At 40.3% G+C, this 22,469-nt stretch overlaps 1 protein-coding gene across 5 annotated transcripts in view; it reads right to left on the bottom strand.

The window, feature by feature from the left end:
• Positions 1–5,176: 5,176 nt before the first annotated feature.
• The window catches only part of tle5 (TLE family member 5, transcriptional modulator), a 54,814-nt gene continuing 37,521 nt past the window's right edge, over positions 5,177–22,469 (bottom strand). Inside the window, exons 4-7 of one of the 5 annotated variants that reach the window (XM_055018607.1) lie at positions 20,357–20,401; positions 12,398–12,460; positions 11,548–11,667; positions 5,177–8,677 (exon numbers count right to left, since the gene is read on the bottom strand). In XM_055018607.1, the coding sequence (XP_054874582.1) occupies positions 8,453–8,677; positions 11,548–11,667; positions 12,398–12,460; positions 20,357–20,401 (453 nt within the window). In that variant the 3' untranslated portion in view covers positions 5,177–8,452. Of the gene's footprint in view, positions 8,681–11,547; positions 11,668–12,397; positions 12,461–20,356; positions 20,402–22,469 lie in introns of all 5 variants that reach the window. The other 4 variants (XM_035945756.2, XM_023264820.3, XM_023264819.3 and 1 more) reach the window with 4 other exon arrangements.

The raw sequence follows: 22,469 nt of genomic DNA, 5'->3' as shown, positions 1-22,469 counted from the left end.
CTGACATCTTTCTTAGCAAAGTCCTCCTTAGCAAACTCCTCACCGCTCCTGCCTCCTGGTAGAAAATTTTCTTTTTATTTCCGAGTCGCTGGTTGAAAATTCGGCGGAAACGTTTGCTGCTGCTGCTGCTCTCTATACCGCTGTCTTCTTCTTTGGACCTTCTCCTGTATCCTCCAGGTAGAGTGTTCTCCTCTTCCACTCGCTGAATGACTTCCAAGCTCCTCCTGAATAAAGTCCTCCTTATTGGTCCTGCTTGCATCGAGGGATTCTTCTTTTTGTTCCAAGTTGCTGGTGGAAAATTCATCCCACCAGTAGAAGCATTGCTCCTGCAGCTGCTCTCTTCAGGTCTTCTTTAAAGGACCTTCTCCTGAGTCCACCAGATAGAGGGTTCTCCTTCCCCTTCTTGTTTTTTTTTTTAATCAGCTGATCAACTGATTAGTCCTCCTTAGTGAAGTCCTCATCACGCCTGCCTGCAGTCAGGGAGTCTTCTTCTGGTTCTTCTTTTTCTGGGTTGCTGGTGGAAAATTCATCGTACCGTTGGAAACGTTTGCTGACTGCTCTGTTTATCTCTGTGTTCTTTGTGGACCTTCTCCCAGGTCCTCCAGGTCGATGGTCTTCGCTTCTCTTCTTCTGCATATTGAATCTGTTTAAACATCTTAGACAGGGGTGTTAAACTCATTTTATTTCAGGCCAATTGGTCTCCAGTGGCCCGGACCAGTAAAATCAGAGCATAATAACCTATAAATAACCACAAGTCCACATTTTCTTCCTTATTTTAGTGCAAAAAAGTACATTCTGAAAATGTGGGCATTTAATGAACAATCTTCTTACAAAACTTTATGAACATCCTGAAATTTCTTAAGAAAAATAAGTTACATTTCAACAATATTACACCTCAGTTTATCATTTACACATTACAACTTACACAGTTTATCTACAAAGGCACAAAACATTCAGTCACAGACATCTGGAACTGAACAATATAGTGTTTAACTTTAAGATCAAAACAACTTTTCAAGATCTAGAAAATATTAAAAATGTACAGCTTCACGTCGGTAATTTTTCCCTTTTGCGAAGTCGTCCCACCGGCCGGACTGGACCCTCTGGCGGCCGGTTTTGGCACGCAGGCCGTATGTTTGACACTCCTGATCTAAGATGCGTTTTAGAAGCATTTCTAGACAAAAGAGTGATCACATCATGTGTTTTCTAATGTATACTCTACAGCTCATTCAAAGAGAAGAAGAAAAAGATTGAAATTACTATTATCATTATTATCAGTTTATTTAAAAAATGAATCTAAAATGACAGACCCTTGGTGCAGTAGTCTTTGGGGGTTTTTTAAATTTTTTTTTGGCCTTTTTAGCCTTTAGTATAGAGGCTAGCGGAGAAAGAGACAGGAAACATGGTGAGAAGCAGCAGGTTTTCTGTAGGAGAGATTGCAATGATTCCACTGACAAGCCTGAGACCCTCCACCCTGTTTGTGTTTGTAAGGAAAGTTTGTTCTCCTTATCCACACTTTGAGGCCACCGGCAAGTGAAGCTATTGAAGTTTATTGGATGAAACATTTTCTGGAACAGAAAGAAAACAAAGACTGATTTCATCCATCCTGGGCGGCTTCATAATAAGTACTTTTATGGATCTGAAAAGACAAACATACAACACTGATGTGTTTTAATTGTTTGCAGATAATTGTTTGTCTCAGAGGAAGAAAAAAACTACTGGTTGGATCAATTTCTTTTCATGAGATTTGTTCACGCTAAGAAAGCTGCAGAACAACATCAGCTTTATCCTTTACTAATTAAACAACTCCAGTTTGATTATGGCAGTTTTCTTCCCCCTACATGCTTTAATGTGCAACATAGAAAAAACACCAGATGAGAGAAATCCTCCTTTCTCTGCTCTGCTGCTGCTTGAGAGGAGTGTGTGAATTCTCATACAGAAAGAGGAAAAAATAGGGCACTTTCATATTTATTTAAGTGTCAGATCCAGAGCTGTCTGTGGGGAGACAGAAAAGAGGAAGGGAGGAAGAGAGGAAGAAAAGCTGCAACCAGAGCAGCTCAGAAGGTTCACAAGCCTTCCTGCTTTCTTTTTCTATCTCTGAACGCACACAGGCAGCCGCACACTCATCTAGGAAAAGCAAACAGAGCCACAAAGAAAGTGAGAGGAGAGAGAAGGAAAAAAGGGAGATGAACAAAAAAATAAAAAACTCCACCAGATGTGCATCTACCTGCACATCAGTGTGTGAATGAGGAGGAGCCCTGAATGCAACAAACACAGTCAAAGCTAATAAACAGAGTGTATAAATGAGGATTATGAGCAGGTGCTGAACAGGTCGCGATCCTGTCACATCAGGTCTGGATACATGCAGTGCAGAATAGATAAAGCCTCATCAGGGCAGGTTAAAAGAACACCGAGCTCCCCAGTGTCTCATGTGACACAGAAACACAAACACGTGAGAATAACTGGCAGCAATTACCTGCTGGTTCCACCTCAGCTCAGTGTAAACCAACACTTCCTCCTGGTGGCTCGGTGGAAAACTGCAGGACGCCTCAGGCAGCCGGACGACTTCAGGACCTGTTTGAAATCCACCCGGTGCAGGACTTTCTGTGTTCATTCAGAAACATCACCAGAGCAGTTTTCCAAAAGCACTGCTGGAGTTCTTAATCATCTCGACCAGAGGTGTCCAACTCATTCTAGTTCAGGGGCCACATTCAGCCCAGTTTGATCTCAAGTGGGCCGGACCAGTAAAATCACAGCATTAATAACAACAACTCAAAACTATTCCCTTTGTTTGAGTGCAAATAAGCATGTTCTGAAAATGTTCACACTTCAGGACTTAAAAAAGGAAACCCAAAATGTCAAAAGTGAGACAATGACAAAAAATGAGACAAACGACGCGAAACAAAACAAAAAAAGAGACAAATAAATGAGACAAAAAAGTTACAAAGCGACAAAAAATGGACAAATGACAAAGAAAGAGAAAAAAATGACAAAAGCGAGAAACAAAACAACAAAAACGATACACAAAACAATGAATAAAGCGAAACAAAATGACAAAAATAAGACAAAAAACAAAACCGAGGCAAAAAGGAAACACAAAATGACAAAAATGAGAAACAAAATGACAAAACATGAGACAAACGCCAAAAGTCCGAAGAAAAAAGACAAAAAACAACAAAAGCAAGACAAAATATTACAAAAATGAGACACGAAATGACAAAAGAACAATGAACAATCTAGCATTTTAATTTATGATCAAAACAACTTGTCATGGTCAAGAAATTATTTTAAATTTATAGTTTTACAATTTGCAGTTGATGTCTTGTCTGTAATTTTTACACTTTACAAAGTCGTTTGGCCCAAAGGCTGCATGTTTGACATTCCTGATCTAAACTAAGAGGTCGGACTCTAAAAATATACGTAAAATGATTCCTCAAGTCGTGCATCAAGCCCTCTGGCAACAACTCTGCAAAATAAATGTATAAGCTCAACAAAAAAGTTAACAGTTTGCATCTGTTTCTTTGAGTTATGACAACTTCTAATAAAATTATGTTCAACCAATGCAATATGCTGACTTAAGGAAGTCAGTCTTTCCTATCGTACACTACATCTACTTTAACTGCTGTCATAGTAGTTAAATAATTACAGCATCTTCTGAAAGACATGAACAAACTCATGAGTCAATACGTTTCAAAACAGGATGTACTGAAGCTAAAAACGTCAAAATTTATACTCGTTTTTTTGTGCATAAGCTGCATATACAGTGTAATATTTCATTGGACCGCCTTTAGCTCTGAGAACAACATATGTTCACTGTGGCATCATTTCGATAAGCTTTTGCACTGTCACAGCATTTATTTCTGTCCAGAGTTGGGTTAATTTTCTACCAAGATCTTCTATTGATGATGGGAGAGTCAAAGTCTCCTCCAGAACATCCCAAAGGTTCTCAGTGGGGCTGAGGTCTGGGCTCTGTGGAGGATGAAAATGACGTCTCATGCGCCCTGATCCACTCGTTCTCAGTGTGAGCCCCATGAATCCTGAGATCGTCATCTAGGAACATGACTAAAACCTCCATTGATGGAAAGACCTGGTCATTCAGTATCTTCAGGTAGTCAGCTGACCTCATTCTTTGGGAACATAACGTTGGTGAACCTGACCAACCCCAGATCATAACCCTAACCCCCACTAGCCATGATGAGGGCATCACTTCATCTGCCTCTCTTCTTACCCTGATGCCCCCATCACTCTGGAACAGGGTAAATCTGGACTCATCAGACCACATGACCTTCTTCCATTGATCCAGAGTCCAATCTTTATGCTCCACAGCAAACTGAAGCCTTTTTTTTCTGATCATCCTCACTGATCAGTGGTTTTCTTAGAGCTACTCAACTGATTAGTCCCAATCCTTTGAGTTCCCTTCATGTGGAAATGGTTTCCTACGATCATCTAAGACTTTGTTCCTGAAGATGATGGTTCTCCACAATCCTTCAGGTTTTAATAATGTGTTGGACGGTTCTTAACCTGATTTTAGTAGTTTCAAAAATCTCCTTAGTTGTTTTCTTTGCTTGATGCAGGCCAATGAAGTTTAAAATCAGAAAAAGAGCGTTCAGTGGAACTTTAAGAAGAAAACTCAGCATGACAACACCACAAACCACAAAACAAGAAGCAGAAAATGATGTTCAAAGTGGTTTAAAGTAATTATTTCCAACCCTGTATGTCCCTGTTTCAAGCTAAACTCTGCAATAACTTTAAAAATGCCCTCTAAACATTTCTTGAACACTTTCTGGGTGTGAGAACAGTTCAGCAGTGAGCCGGTCCAAGGAGAAGTCATTATAGGAAAAAATAAAATGCTTGCATCCTAGTTAATTTGTAGCTTCAGGCTGAGAAGTGTTGACTGTGATGAATCACGTACCTCAGCCAAGTTTTCTATCAGCACATACCTCCAGATGAACTGGAAGAGAAGCCTGAAAGGATATTAAAAACAATTATTTGCTCATCTTTGGAAAAAAAATTGTCCAAGTAAGGAGTTGAAACGCAAAACTGCCTTTAATCTGAGCCTCCTGCTTAGACAATAAAACACACCAATAAAATCCTTCAAAATAAAGCAGCGACTTAAAGCAACAGTTCAGGTGTGTTTCTTTGTGAAAACTGGAAAGAAAAAGTCAAAAATGAGCAGTGAAGTTTGTCATGATTTGATTGACTTTATTTGTAAGGCACCAGAAGTCCTTCCTTACTGCAGAACATTTCATATTATTTATAGTAAATGTTTGTTGTACTTTTTTATAGGTTCTTTTTTTGTTTGTTTAAATGAAGCTATGATTTCAGACACAAAACATTTTTTTTCTTTTTTTTGCCAAAGTACACACTTTTTAGGTTTTACATTATACACAAAATAAGTATTTAAAAAAAAGACCTTTACAAAGCTCAAAACGCTTACAATGCTTCACGCTATGGGGGCAAAAAGTCGGGATTAAAGGGGGTGGGGGGTGAGGGAAAGAGGAAAAAAGGAGGTCAAAGGGGCAAAAAAGGTCAAAGTACTGCAGTTTTACGCCCCCCCCCGGTGTCACATCAGTTTTTGTAACACAATAGCACAAGAATCATCCAGGACAGACAAGAGAAGATGCAGCCATATACACATAAAGCTTTCTATGTAGAACTGTATTGGGAGGCGAGCGCCTCCGACTACTGGAACAAATACATAGAATTTCATTTGTATGTTTATAATGTCAGCTTTTGCAATCGTCCTTCTATCGATTAATATCTTTAAAAAAAAAAAGGAAGAAAAAAAGGGGGGTTGGTGGTTGAATAAAACAAGTGCATCAATCACAGAAAGTTTGGATCAAACATTCTTTTTAAAAAATCCTCTCGATCTCCCCGCAGACATGCATCGATGTGTTTAGTCTTCTGCATATCACTACGAGTACGGTGTAGCCGATACATACGGTGGATGGATGGATGGATGGATGGATGGATGGATGGATGGATGGATGGATGGATGGCGACGTGCCGCCAGCTAAATTCACAAGCCGGTTAGCGTGTTTTCATCTGGTTTGTCACCTGTACAGCTGTTTACACCTGTGTTCTCTCACATACACAAGAAGGGTGCTGTTCCCTCATATGCCCCAAATTTTGCACATAAATCCAACGTTGTGTGAGCAAATGTGCCTGATATTCTGAGGGGTTTTTTCTTTGCAAATGAGAGAAGTTTGTGTTTCAGATAGAAAACAGAAGAGGGAAAGAAATATATGCGTGTGTGTGTTTGTGTATGATACTGAATTTTCAAATCTACAATCAGAAAAAAAACACCATCAAACTTACAGCTGGTCAAATAATACAATATGTTTGTATTTGTTTTTGAGGTCCAACATCAGAGGTTCAATTTCCGCTGATTCTACATTCTAAAACTGGAAGTGGTACCTGTTAGAACTTCTAGAGAGCAGATGTTTAATTCTGGCTGCTCCTTTACAGCCACAGTGTTGTGTTGCCTGATCAGACTGTTTTAGGAGAGAAATTGCTCTTTTCTGTCGGTTTTCTTGCAATTCTGTGGCATTCTCGTCATATTACAGTCTCAGACATGCACATATAGTTTAACATTCAAGATGTGTTTCAAACTCCTCCAGGAAGCTGAAAAACACAATCAAGTCCAAGAAACCATCAAAAATGTGCACCTGACAAGCTGCTACCAGGGAAAGTTTTGCAAATTTGATGCAAGGAGAAAATAATTTTCAGTTTTCAGCTCTTACAAGATAACAATAAAATGGACACTGCAACCACTGGGATTTTGGAGGCAATACACTGCACAGATGCTATGGTCAGAATTTGTTCACTCACATAAACTATCAGGTGGTAAAAACTGCTTGTGCACATTATCCCAATTTCCATTAAACTAGAGGTCTAATCTGGCAACACCAGTGTGAGCGTGCAGAAACTTTCAGGATAAGTACTTTTATTTACTTATTCTAGCAGCTGTGAAATCTACTTGTGCTTCCTTTGGTGTTGTATGAAGGCGTTAAATCATCTGTTTCCTGTAGCATTAATAAGTGACAAGCCCATAAGTGCACAGTGAAGCTTAATGTACAGTATTTAAATGTGCAGAGAGGCCGTGTTTTTGTTTCAGAGACCATTTAAAAGACCAAAGTAGACCAAAGGAGATGTTTCTCACAGCAGAGACTGGGACAGACTGCATGCTGAGTTTAATGTCACCAGTCTGGCGTCTGTATATTACGTTTTGTACACTTGGAGTGGATAAATAAGCCGTTCCCCTTGTGACACAGCCTGTACTCTGTCCTGTCCTTGTTTCTGCTCGAGACTGAACCGAGGATTCTTCAAAGACTCACGCTGCCCTCTGCTGTCAAACACACAACATGCACGCTCCTCACCCACAGTGTCTGCTCTACTACCAGCACACATTAAAGATGAAGGAGGGCGTTACTGCGCTACCTCAGCTCTGTTTAATGATGCCTTTCAGTTAACGTACCGGGTGGATTTATCCAATGCAGGGTCAGGCAAGGATCATAAATCAGGGATGAGCGCTCGCCGAGGTTTGTTTTAAACTGAGCTGACAGGAGGACGTTTGATCTAAGAAGGTGCTTTTACTTTCTCCATATAAATTTAGGATCATAACAAAATCCAAAGACGTCTTCTCATCACGATAATTCTACTCCTAAAGCAGAGTTTTTTTTTGGTTCGGAGGGACATTTCTGACTTTATAGTGTGTCTTATTTAGACATTTGTCTGATCGCTAACAATCCACCGTTTAAACACACAGCCCACCTCTAGCTTGGAATGAATGCGTGCAATCTGAAATGCAACGAACACTGCTGATCTCTGCGAGACCTTTTATCTTAACAAAATGAAGTTTGTAGGAATCCTGTGTTGTGTCTGACAAGGTTTACAGCTTGCCAGAGAATCCCTGTGTTGAACAGTTTGCCTGTTTTAACGCCTACAGAGCGGTGCGTTCAGAGTCCTGCCTAACAAGGACCTGCAAAGAACAGAGGCAAGAGGTTGGAGGGGAGAGTGAGGCAGGAATGGAGGGAGAAAAACAGGAATAAGAAACGAGAGATGGCAACAGGAAGGCAAGAAGGAACAGAAATAGAAAGCAGTCCTGATTAAAAAAAGAAAACTGGAAAAATGTAGCTTCATCACATACAAAAAAGAGAGACAGCATTTGAAGAAAAGCCACAAGCTACATAAGAAGGAGACAGTCTCGTGGTGATAAAAAGAAAAGGCAGATATAGAAGGTGTGGTGAATATGAGGAGGTCAGGTGGCAGGTGTCAAAGCTCTCCCAGTAACGGGACTGGTTCAGGGTCTGAAGCTGTGGTGATGGGATTGAAGCCCATGTTAAGTAAGGTCAGAGAGAGGGAGACCAGGGGAAGAGGCTGGAGGCCGGAGGGGGCTGATCTGGTGATTCAGGGCTCTGGATAAAAGCAGAGCTGAACGGGGGGACACCGTCTAGTCGGACTTGTCTCCGTCCTCCTCGCGGTGGCTGTCGACGCCGTCACGTGACGCTTTCTCCTCCTTGGCCAGCTGGGCTTGGGAGGCCAGCAGTGAGGAGAGGGAGAAGAGGCCGGAGGAGGTGGTGACGGCGGGGAGGGTTGGCTGGCTCAGGCCCAGTGGCAGGGGGGTCATCGGCAGGGCCAGGCCTTGGAGCTGAGACAGCTGGTGAGCCTGGAGCTGCTGCTGCATGGAACACAACCAGACACAACTTAGACACAGTAGGACACACACAGCACACAAATCACTGCAAAACACTGAAAGAAATGTAAAGGCTGCGACGCACAGACCTGTTATAAATCACAACTGATGTTTAATAGATAACCCCTGAGGCACGGCGCTAATAGTTTAGGCACAATAGGATAGATGGAACGTGCATATCACTGCTAAAATACATGCTTAATAGGAGATGGAACGGCTGCAGCACACATAAATTACTTATAAAAGATGCAGTTTTCAATATATATAACTGCAAGAAAACAAGTGCAGGAGAGGACAGAGAAAAATGGAAAAACTGTGTAGCACAGGACAGATGTGGTCAAAAATACAGCATAAAAATATACATAAAAATACCACAGGATACACATGGATTTCATTTTAATACATAGAGATGAATTGTCATTGCCAAGCCTGAACATTTTCATCACTCCCTGTTGTACTCAACACGATGACGCATCAGTGGGTTGGTTCTTATGACAACTCTAACAGCATCTGTCTCCCGCTACACCTACAAAATCAACAGCTCGACTTCATGTTCAGGACCAGGATTATACATGATGTGAGCACCTGTTAAAGGAAAATATTAACAGGACTCAGAGAATGGACAAAACTGTGAGGAAAAACAGCTCTAAATACTTATACAGACCAGCATCCTTTACATCTACAGCAGCAGACACAAAGACCAAAGCAAAGCCCCTCCATGAATCATGCATCACAGAGATGGAGAGGCTCGGCTAGCTAACACTGGGAATATAGTAATATGATGGAGTAGCTAAGCTAGCTAACACTAAACCTCTGGTAAAATGATGGAGTAGCTAAGCTAGCTAACACTAAACCTCTGGTAAAATGATGGAGCAGCTAAGCTAACACTAAACCTCTGTTAAAATGATGGAGCAGCTAAGCTAGCTAAGACTAAAACCTCTGGTAAAATAATGGAGCAGCTAAGCTAGCTAATACTAAACCTCTGGTAAAATGATGGAGCAGCTAAGCTAGCTAACACTAAACCGCTGGTAAAATGATGGAGCAGCTAAGCTAGCTAACACTAAACCTCTGGTAAAATGATGGAGCAGCTAAGCTAGCTAACACTAAACCTCTGGTAAAATGATGGAGTAGCTAAGCTAGCTAACACTAAACCTCTGGTAAAATGATGGAGTAGCTAAGCTTGCTAACACAATGCTGCTGGGTAACATTAAAGTCACAGACATAAAGGATTGTGGTTAGTGGGCTAATGTCTGATTTCTACTGATTTAGTATTTTAGCTAGCGAGCTAGCTCTATTGATGTATAATTGTTCAAATGCACAGGATAGCGGAGAGTATCATTGGATTCACTGTAAAAAATCATGAAGATTTTTTAAGATCAACTCATCTTTTCTAGTTTTTTCGATACAAACAATATACCTTCTGTTAATTTATAGTCAACTGCACTTGATATGTCTAATTATTATTTTTTAGATCACTGTAGAACTTAACGAGTTCTTGTGACGTGCTATTCTGACTTAGAATGATAAGTTGAATGAATGAACAATAGAGTTCACTCAACTCAATAAAATGAGTTCATAAAAAATTAAATTAACATATTGTTAAAGAGTTAAACCTGCCTCAAACTCCTCTTTTTATAGTCTGAGGAAATAGACATGATAAACATAATGAGTGTCTTGGTTAAATTAAGTTGTGGCCATTTCTTTTTAGGAGAATCAAGAGGATTCTAACCATGATGAAGACTAGAACTGAATTCTATCCTAACACCTGCAGACTTATAATTTATTTTACTGTAACTGTGAGACGCCTAACAGATTGTCTTTGTACATTTCTTTGTATATATATGTTTTTAAAAATCGGCTTTTTCTTCAACAGCTGAGTTAAGTTCTTGCTGCTAAATGAAGAAGAAAGTCTATAAAATGTAGAAAATATAAAAGGAAACCATGTTTGTCTGTAATACCACATTCTGTATGTGACTCTTGATCCAACTTAATATCTTAGGTTTATTGAACTGGTTTCCTCAAGTTCAATTAATTTATCTCAGCTAGTTTTACACTTTCTTAACTCAAAATATGTCTTTGAACTAATCAATCAACTGAAGTGCAGTTAACTCACTTAACTAACAGATTAGTCGTCTTGAGTACTACTCAGTCTGGGAAAAATGGCTTTGCAGAGAAAATACCAATGATGATGCTGTAATAATGGCATCAGGATTGTCTGAACTGTGGCTTAACCTTAAAATTTTAAAGAAAATGAAGGCGAGGTGTTTGATAAGTGGGTATATACCAACAATGGCATCAAGCTGAAGCAGTATTTTTGGAGTCAACACCAGAGACAAAAAGTCACGATATTCCAACCTCTGCTGCATCAATTTAGACAAACTATTTTAGAAGTCTGGCCTTCACAAGTGCCCCTTTATTGAACTATAATAATATATCTCTGGAGAAGTGCTTTAAAAATTCCCTTGTAATTAAATTGAACAAACAAAACATCACTGACAACGATTATAAATGTCTGTTTTGCAATGCTTCCATTTAATTTATCCCGGTCACTAATGTGTGTTTACTAAAATGATTTATGTTGAGGACGGGCCATTTTAAAATTTTTCATTAGCTACTGATTATAAATCTTCATTTTTTCATATTCCGCTGTTTATTAAAACAGACAGAGGGAGGGAGCCCGTGGTTTGGGGTTCATTTAGGGAGGGGTCTTTCCATTGATACAAGCTACTAAGTGCACAAAAGCAGCGAAATGCATTTTCTGTTTCACTTCACAAACAATAAGCCAATAAATAAATATCATTAAACAAAACAATAGCATCGATCACAAAGATCAATAATTGCACTCTTCTGACCATCATTAGGCCCCCTGGGCAGGGCTGGGGGCTGGAACATCGTACCCTTATGATGGAGTTCATCTCTGGGGGGGTGACCTGCTTGGCCCTCTCTATGGCTGCCAGGACCTGCTGCTGGTGCTGGAGACGTCGGGTGAGGAGAAACGGGGGGAGAAGACAAGAGGACGAAAGTCAGAGAGACAGTAAAAGCAAGATAGAAACAAGGGGAGGAGAGTTTGGGAGGAGTGGGGGGAGAGGTTAGATCAATATCAATAGTCCCAACAGAGATCCGACAACCATCTCTGGGTGATGCACCTCCCCCTCTGGCCATTTAGCTATTCATCCAGTCACACACACACGCACGCACGCACGCACGCACGCACACACACACACACAAAAGGCCTGTGTGACGGTGGTGAATGGATGGTCGGCTGGTGCGCTGTAATGGGTGGAGGTCAACCCCCTGGTGGGCAGATAAGAGCATGGCTTATCTGAATCACACAACCATTTATTACACCGACACGCAAACACACACATACTGAGGGAAGGAAGTGGAATGGACGATGGGGGGGATGGAGGAGGAGGTGAGGAGGGGAAAAAAAGAATATGGCGAAGGAGAGAATCGAGGTGGGGGCAGGGTGGAAGTGAAAGTGGAAAGAAGGGAGCGGGTGATGGAGGAGGGATGCTGGGCGAGGGGTCGCCGAGGTGGAGAGGTAATGAGGCGGGAATGAGTGTGATCTCATCCCAGGATGTAAGGAATAGTGCTGGAGGTCACCGGGTTAGTGACGTCTTTGTGTCAGTGTGTGTGTGTCAGGAGGTGCGTGTGTGTGTGTCAGGAGGTGTGTGTTTGTGTATGTGGGTGTGCGCTCACCTCCTGAGACAGGTAGGGGAGGACTTGTGCGCAGATCCCGTTCAATCTCTTCACTATCTCAGCCTGCAGAAGTAGAGTAATTTATTTAAAGGTTGGTATTATTCTAGCATTTTATCACAATCAACAAATACCATGAAAAACTGTTTCTCAGTATTCACCCTGCAATGTCTGCATCAGTCCTTGATAATATTAACCTTTAAAAAGAGGTCACAGATATACGATGGCACGTACACAAGGGCTGTAACTGTACACTATAAAGCCTCATATCACTCTCCACAAGAACTCAGATGCATCTGTCCACACAGTATAGGAGGCCAAATGTAGCTCCATGCACCTTATTAACCCGACCTGCACCGTCACATTTCTATACGTTTCCCAGATTTGAGTGGTTGCCATTCTCAGATTGATGAAAAGGTCATGCATGCTGCTGAAGAGCATCTGTAGGCTCAGATGTGGACTTCTTCTTTGAAGCAAAACGAACATTGGTGGACCAAGTGCATCAAGGCTAAAGGAGACGATGTTGAAAAACAATGCAAGAATAATCGTTTCTTCTTTTTGAGGTACCCTTGAATATCTATATTTCTAGAAAAAAAACAGCAAAGGTCACATATGTAACCTTTATTTTAAGAGTGTGAAAGTTAGAATTTCAGTGCATGATGATTATCAGTCTGTTTTTTTGCTTCTGCGCTAACCACTGTAGCTGTAAGGATAGACTGTATGTTGGGGCTGATACACTGCATCTTTCTTTCCTAAATTCGGTATCGTTATTTTTTAGCAACCGATTATCAATAAACTAAATGCACTACTTTGGTTCTTATGCAGCTGCCTTTCTCTGTCTGTAGTTGCTCTGTGGTCTCTGCAATGTCACTGTAGCAGAGAAACAAAAAGCGAACAAGAAACACAAGCTGTGCACAAAAAAGTCCATGGAGATATAAACAGCGTATTTCAGTATTTTCCAACCAATTTTTGGTCACACACCTGTCTAAGCGAACCACAGTGACCTGGCTGGTGTGTAACCTTAACTTTCACGTGAGGCATTCAGGGAACTTTCGTAAATTGTAATATCTATTGATAAGAAGATGCTCAGCAAGTGAGGAGTTTATCCTGTGCCCAGTTTATGGAAGGGAATCAGACAACCTCAGAGAAAACACTGGTAACAAAACATGTATATTTTAGATTTAAATACAAATATCAAGTCTCGAGTCACCGACAATCTTTATTTCAATGCAGATTCGGTTAAGGCAAAGACAATTGCTCATCAGTTATGGTGAAAACTGAAGAGTTATTCTGAAGTAGTTTCTTAAAAAAGCTGAACAATATTTTTTTTTAGCAAATGTCACATAAACAAGAGTAAATATCATCTGTTGGGAACTATTTGTGGATGATTACACACTGAGCAGCCTTGTGAGTATTTAAAGCAGCAGGATCGTTCATGTACGAGTGACTCAAAATAAAACACAGCGTTCATCATAATGAAGTAATATGTCATCTCACTAACGTGTTTTTATCAGACTTCAAGTCTAACCAGCAAAAATACTACCATTGGTGTGACATAAAGTGGTGTGAGAGCGAGGACGACTCGTCAACTCAGCAACAGCAGTGCAAAAATATGTTAATTTTCTGTGTTTTATGAAACATTTTGCCATCAATAACTTCTGCCATTGTTCTCAAACACACTACATCTAAAAAGAATCTCTTCTTCTCTGCTGCCAACAAACTGTATTTTGTGAACGTCTCTCAAACTGGACACTGGGGAGTTTGGACACTTTAGCTAATTAACACACTAGCACTGGCCAGTAGGCATTAAGTGTAAGAAGAGACTTTGTCATGATTGGTGTTTACTGGTAGTATTTATCAGTAAACACCTGGTGGTGCAACCCAGTACTGCAGCTAATCTAAAATGGATTTTTTAAATATATTTTTATTTGGTTAAATTATCGGATGCAATTAACCTAAGAACAATTAGTCATTAGCATCCCTAACTGCTTGTTTTGGTCGTTTAATGGGTTTTATTGAGAATTAAAAAATAAAGAATATAATCAGACTTATCCTTGAAAACCTCATTAAATGTAAATTTTCATTCAGCGAAACCAGACTCTCATCAGTATGGGAAACATCTGCTGTGACCTTCCAAAACTGAGGAAAATATATCTTACATCACACACACACACCTACACACACCTACACACACACACACAAATATACATATATATCAGACATATCAGAATCCCTTTATTCGCCTCATTAATTAAGTTGCTTGTCCTTAATGCTCTTTCTGAAAACTCTTGAACGCATATGTAATTACACTCGCAAAGTAACAATCACCGATGCTAACGTGCATGCACACACACAAACACACACACTGCTCTCTTTCACGTCATGCACATTTCCTATCTTTCTCACATGCAGGTCTATTATCACATTTGGTTGGTAATCATCCAATCCGTCTGAGATATGCAAAGCAGCAGTAATTGTGTTAGAGCCTAATTCGTGGCGCAATGAGGAGAGAGGGGCCCTCCTAACAGTCATTAGGCATGCAGAGCACAGTTCCCCATCAAGCGCTTCACTCCTATCCCCTCATCATTACACATACAATCTCCCTGACATCTCTAAAATGTCTCTCTAAAATGCCTCTGCGGGACTCGCTCCACGCTAACTATGGCTCTTCCTCTTTTTCAGTGCCCTTTATTTCGTCTATCTCTGGGTTTTTTCTCCCTCTTCCAACCCAGCTTCTGCCTCCTCTTTTATCTGTGCCCTCTATCATCTTCTCTTCTGTGTCTCTCTCAGATTTTTCTGTCTGAATGCTACTTTCTCTCTTGTGTCCTCTCTTTGCATTTTACTCAGCTTCTTTCTAGCTTTCCTCAAGTGCTACTGGAGTACTTATTGACTGTCAAAACCATTGTATGTGTGCAAAATAAAACCTACATAATATAAAACTAGGCTCGGAGATCGAGCGCACACATCAAGGTCTTGGCTGCGGACTGAATGCACTGCTGTTGGAGATGTCTGCGCCGCCTATTTCATTTTAAATAGGCTTTGTCTTTTGTCATTTTAAAATGTAGAGTGAAAAGAGAAAGCAAACACGCAGACAAAAATGTGTTCCAACTGATTTAAAATGTCTTTCAAGGAAGCATGGACGGCAGCCTAAACAAACCGAGCAGCACCGACTTCCTCAGAGTGTCCTGGTTTTGTCGCTGCAGGAGCTTTGGAGTCTTATAGAGCTGCTTCCTGCCAGGACCTGATAGACTGCAGACTTTTTCATCATTTTTTAATATCTCAGAAAGATTCCAAACCAAAGGAAAAAAAGAACCTTCCTTGCACTTTTTGACACCAAAACTGAATCTACAATTCTGAAGTGCTTGTTGCGTGACAACTGTATTGACTATTTCTTTTGCAATTTTACACACAAAATGGACAGTGTGCTCAATAATACATTAAACCACCCAAATGAATGCAAGCTAATTTAAATCAACCCACCTGTGCTGTTACAGAAAATAAATTTTAAAATGAAATCGATAAAAGTATTCTGCCAGCATCAACAGCCACATGAAATGACTGGATGATCAAACCGATAATGGCACTAAACATGAAAGGGACATTTTTCATTCAAGACTTGTACGCTGTATACTGGCACCTTCAACATTACACTATATTTTAACACTTGAACAAGGAGAATTCTGCATCTTGAGTACTAAAAAGTGTATCTGAGCTGCAATTGAATTAAAGTCCTTTGAATCACATTTATCTTCCCACTGTGGATTCAATCTACGTGAAATTACACTTTGTCCCTTTAAACCTCTTATTTGAGCAAAAGTGCAAAAGTTATGTTGATTGCTCTTCTAGCATTGACCATATGAGAAGTTTCTTGTTCACATTTCTTCAACTTTTTCTGCTGCAACTCAACCACTGTTCATTTCTAGTAGGACTACAGAGAGAAGAAGAAGAAAGAACAGCAAGTCTACTGACAAAATCACGTTTTACATTTTATGTTTGGGTTAAACAAATATGCATTTCAAGTTGACATCAAATCAAATTATTTAAGTACATCTAACATAAAACAGCATTATTTGATAACTTGTTTTGGGTAAATTTAATTCAGCTGCGTATTTCTAACTGAGACAATTCATTTGAGTTGGTGTGACAATACTCGCTTTTCGATGCATTTTTAAAGAATATTTCAGAACTCTTTCCTAAGCAAAATTTTGAAAGCAAGAATTAATTAGTAATGGGGTATATTAATCCTAAAAAATACTTACTTGATTAATGGAATTACGGTTTCCTCTACAAATATCAAAAACTTACAAATACTTGAACAGATACAACAAAAAAGGAGCAATTTTTTTCCAAGAAAAGGTCTGAAAAACGTAGGAATGTTTGGTATTTCAATTATCAAAATAGTTGCAGGAAATGTTTTTCTGGGTGGACTATTCCATTAATGGACATTTCAGGATGTTTGCCAATTTTTCATCAGAGTAACTAACAAAGAGGTGACCGAGAGCCGTTTAACAGACAAGCACAAATCATCCAGCATAGGTGAATGTGCTCGTAATTGCCTTTACTGTTCAGAACCGATTATGAACGTCAAGAGAGCGTACAGTGTTTTAGATGTATCACGAAAGGCTCTAAATTATATATTACACAAACAATGCAGAACAAGGACACAGAGGACGATGTCAGGCATTCGTGGCCAAACGTACAGGAAGAAAAACATTGAGAGAAAAACAGAACAATGGAGAAACAAAAAAAAAGAAACCTGACAACAATATGGCTCCATTCAACACGTTCCCAGTTGAATCCACAACTCAACCTTGCTTCTCCTCACCGAGACAAAACAGCCAGAAACAGAGACAAGAGAAAGAGGGAGTGAACAGACAGAGTGGAGAAGCATTTTTTGAATTGAGTAGGACAGAGTGATCAAGAGGGAGCAATTGAATGTATGAGTGAGAGCGAGAAAGAAAGAGGGAAATAGAGACAGAGGTGAAGAGAGGAGGAGGAGGAGTAGAGGAGGAGGAAGAGGAGGAGGAGGAGAGAGGAGACTGGCTCTGCACAATAGACCTAGACATGAATGCTCCTCGACACTCGTTTCCACACATCCCCTTCAATTTCAACTCTAATGGAACTAGCGATTCTCTGCACCCACTCACACTGTGCACAAAGAAAACGTGCACGCACACACATGCACAGCACACACGAACAACAACACACAGCCGCTTATGAACATGTGCCAGCGACGCAAACACGCACAAAAACACAAGCATATGCACTGATGAGGAGGGGCACGTGCACAAACACACACAGTCTCAACCCACACACACAGCCAGCACATGAGCAAATGCACACACAAAGACCCCTGGACACACACATGAAACGCACACACAACCCCACTTGTGCCTGTGAGATAAAGCAAAAAAAAGGTGGATGCACTGCACACATAAGGCTCGGCGTGTGTGTGCGTGTGTGTATGTGTGCATGCGTGCGTGTGTGTGTGTCTGTGTGTGTGTGTGTGTGTGTTCTCCCAGCATGCATCCCAGTGCCCGTCCTGTGCTGTCTGTGTGGGTGCATATATGTGAGCATCTTTAAATCATGGCAGCTGCTTCTTCTTCTTCCTCCTCTGTGTGTGTGTGTGTGTGTGTGTGTGTGTGTGTGTGTGTGTGTGTGTGTGTGTGTGTGTGTGTGTGTGTGTCCATTTGTCAAAGCGTGCTCACTCCTTCCAATATGGCTGTCAGCGTGTACCGTCAATCATAAGACAGTGTGTGTGCGGCTGCGTGTGTGTGTGTGTGTGTGTGTGTGTGTGTGTGTGGACGGGCAGCGCCAGACGAGGTCACCGATAAGGGCTGGCCCTTTGGAGGCCCATCGCTCTCCCCCTCCTACAGGCTGAGCATAAATTACTCCTCCAGCTTCAGCTACACAAACTGATGTATGGATACCAGATTCTCACTCCTTTCCCCGAAAAAAAGCCTCCTTTTTCTTTTCTGTTTCAAAAAAATATCTCACTTGCTCTAACAGTGCGGTCTGCACTGAATGTGGGCAACTGATAGTTTTGTCTAAGAAGGAAAATGGATAAGCTGTTGCAAAAAATTAAACATTAACATCCACATGAAATGACTGCATGAAAATTACCTGCAGCATTAGATTATATTTGAACACTTATCGGAGCATTCTGCATCAGGGGTAGTTTTGATACTTCTGTACATTTCTGAATAATATTTCTACACTTTTTCAAAATTCTGAATGCAGGACTGAACTTCACATCTTAAAAATGCTTTCTCATTTAATGGAATGGAGTCCAAAACCTAAAGATATACGATCAGATACAATAAAAAAGGAGCAAATTTCAATTTAAGAAGGTCTTAAAAACTCTTGAAAACTAACCATGAATTATCAAAATGTAACTAAGTCAGACGTATTCTGTAGTTTAACTTATAAAGCTCAAATGAATATGCTTGAATTTGCCTTTACTGTTAAAATGGGTAATAAACACTGCTTGTCTTCACTGAATTTGGGCAACAGATAAATGCATATGCTGTTGCAGACACTGAAATGACTGTCAGATAAAACCTTTTTGTCAGCATCAACATATACATTAAATGACTCTGTAGTTAAAACTATGATGGCACTAAACACGAAAGAGACATCTTTCATTTTCCAAGACGGTGAGAGTTTGCTCACATTTTATGGAATTAACTGAAACAGAATTGGCAACATTCAAAACTCCTCAGTATCTGCATTTATGCGTAGAATCAGAATAAGCCATTCAAACGCCTCTTGGCATTCCAAAAACGATGGTAGATTCAGGTGTACAGTGAAGGTAAAAGCACAGCTGTGTGTATTAACTGAGTGACAAAGTGTGAGCATTTTTTTTTTTTAATTTGTTTTGAATTTCTTGGACATTCAAGGTTCTGAAAGTAAAAATCTTTTTGCACGGACAAGGTTAGCTGACCTTGAAGGCTTTTCTTTGGTCAATAAATTCTGTCAGTTGAATCGTCAGAACAAACATGAGCAACTGCAATGACAGATGGTGATGAAGGAAAAGTAGTCCTTGAGATCTGTTCAATCCCCGAGTTGAAAATGATGCTTTCAGCACCACTAACGGAGAGCAAAAGTGGAAAAAAAAAAGCAATAACGCGCTACTGTTTTCTAAATTCATGTTCGATAAATGCTTTGTTTCTGACTTTGACAACAAATTTTTCTGCAATTACTCAAACACTTAATTGCGACTCATCAAAGAGAATACTGCTTGACGCACACCTGGGATGTTTAAGTCTACAAGAGACATAAGTTACAGACAAAGAAAGTAGTGAATTCCTGACAACAGCAGCATGTTAAGTAAAAAATGTCTTTTCACTCGGGTTTCTGTTTGGCCTCTTACTCCCAATGGTGTCGCAGTATTTACAGCCATTTGAGAAATCAAGCTGAATTTTATTTTAAATATCAAGCATTTAAAATAAAAAGCTGAATATTTATGAGACCACTAACATAACCCATAAGTGTAGTCAACTGATCCAGGATCTGTACTGTAGAACACATTCAAATACAATGCTGTGACTTGAATAACTTGAATAGCTTACTTGCTGCATTCTGAAAATGTTCTCACATACTGTTGCAGAGGAACGCAGAAAATGGACCTTTTACAATGTTAAATATAAAAAAATATTCAGTCACTGGAACATATAGTACAAGGACAACAGAATAAGTGCCTTCAGTATCTACAGCAGCATGAACACCTTCAACACAGACAGTAGAAGATGGCAACGTTCATTCAATGTTCACTTTTCTGGCCGAGCTTCATAAACATGCATGTCCCTCAGTTTGAATCCAGCCTGGCCAGCATGCAGAAATGGCTTCCTCCTGTGTTCCAAATTTCTTCTCACAAGCAATCTGCTATGGCCGTGCAACAGCTTTACATAGGATGCGATGGGAATAAAAGAGGTATCCCCCAAAGACAAAAGGTAGACTTACCTGTTTGTGCATCTCAATATTGAGCCCGTAGGACATCTCATAGTACTAGAGAGAGAGGAAGACAAAAAGACAAAAAGCTGTAACAACTCAGGCATCAAACTATTCCCAGAAAATATTCTAACACTTCATCACACTCCATTGACTCAGTGTGAAAAATCACGTTTCAAGTTAATGTGCATTTAAATTGCACTGTGATGGGAAACTGGACTAAAATTCTCTTTTTCAGATGGCATACTTAGTGAGTCTAAAGTCTGAGCTTCATTTCCCAAAAACATCTTAAGCTAAAACGATCATACAATCCATAAAACACAAGCCTTCTTCAGTCAGAGACGTGTTTCCTAAAAGCACTGTAGCTGAACAAGCTCAGAGAAATGATCGTAGATTAACGAGTACTTCCTCACCACTCATAGGAACCTCCATTAGGAATCACAATCTGTGTGTTTTATTCATGTGTTTGGAAATTACAAAATGAAACTACCTTCACACAAATGCATCAAAATGGATCGAAGATCTGACTTGCAAATTTGACCTGACAGTTTGCTATCTTCACCTTGTTCTCATCTGAGCACACGCCTACATGCAAATACAATTAGCATGTACCACCTAGTTAATACATTTATGACCATACCAGTAAGATTTACATCTACAGTTTGACAAGGATCATTATCCAGCTCTTCTATTGCCACTGAATATAATCTAGGGCTGCAGCTATCAATTATTTTAGTAATTGAGTATTTTATCGATTATTCTGGCGATTAATCGGATTCCATACCAGGCATGCGCGTTACAGCATCAAAAACGGAAGTGAGCGTGGTAAATTATACAAAGACTGAGAAGTCTTGGGGGAATACTGCACTCTCTGCTGCCAGTATGGACTCATTGCAGCTGGATCTCAACCTCTGTCTAAGACCCGCGCCCACTCTACTTGCCATTGGCTAGTGATATTAGTTTGGTTGAGAGCAAAAGCTGCGTTCCCCTCATTCTATTAGTAGATTGGCAATGTAGTCCTATCCTCTTTTTTTTTTTTTTGAGCCAAACACCGGTGCCGCACGCTGGAATTCCGGCACGGTGCCTGAATATTTACAGAAAACACACAGTGAAGCTACGTGTCCACTAGATGCGTTTTTCCAGCATGTAAACGCGTCGCATCTGAAAATCGCACGCATGATGGGTGGTCACTAGCGGACTACTAGAGGTCACATGACAGCGCTGGAGCTTCAGCGGCCACTAGTGGTCATGTGACCGAGCTTTCAGCTGGACAGTCCGGCAGATGAGTCGGATAAACTCGGGCGCAAATTTTCTCTTTTATTTCAAAAACACTTCAGGGAAAAGCATTTCTGAAAACATTTGAGGCGAGAAATAATCTGTGCAGCAGCTGAATCTGTCCTTGTTTTAGTTCACTGACGGCTAATTTAGACCGTTTAGACCGTGGACTGGTTGGTCACTCCTGCCGTAAACAATAGAAAAGCTGCGCTGGTTAAAATAGAAGCATCCCGTCAAATTTAAGGACCCGGTTTGTATGGAATGAAGTCTGTCCAGCATCGGCCCGGCATTTCATGACCTGGGGTCTAGCATGCAGTTGATTAAACGAAGCCTCGATTCAGAGAATTTTGCCTCGAGGAATTTTAGTAATCGAATTACTCGAATAACTCGAGGAATCGTTTCAGCCCTAATATAATCTATAAGAAGATTAATCAGTTGATTAATAACTTGCTATGTCTTGATGAAACTGCTTTGAACACAGTTACATGACAAATGATATGACTGCTTGCCAACAAGAGGAGAGCACGAAGCGTAACAGGAGACTTTATCATCGTGGCACTTTACTGGCTAAACTCCCAAAATGCCCTCTGCTTGCCAAAGTAACTGTCGATAGTCTGAATAACTGCCTCCTCGGTTTGCTCCAGTAATAAATGCTAAGAGGCTCCACCTGGTCCAACCAGGTATTACAGCACATCTGCAATACAGTTTCTGACATTAATGTCCTTCATCTTTTGCTTTATCTGTTAATTTATTTTGAATTATTAACAGCAATTAAACAGCTAACTGATAACCATTACTATCCCTAATTGTGAGAATTTATACTCGTGTGCTGGTGTGTGTCGCTCTGCAA

The sequence above is a fragment of the Amphiprion ocellaris genome, chromosome 2 (assembly GCF_022539595.1).
Source record: "Amphiprion ocellaris isolate individual 3 ecotype Okinawa chromosome 2, ASM2253959v1, whole genome shotgun sequence".
Taxonomy (NCBI): Eukaryota; Metazoa; Chordata; class Actinopteri; family Pomacentridae; genus Amphiprion; species Amphiprion ocellaris.
This window is presented reverse-complemented; position numbering and strand designations above follow the sequence as displayed.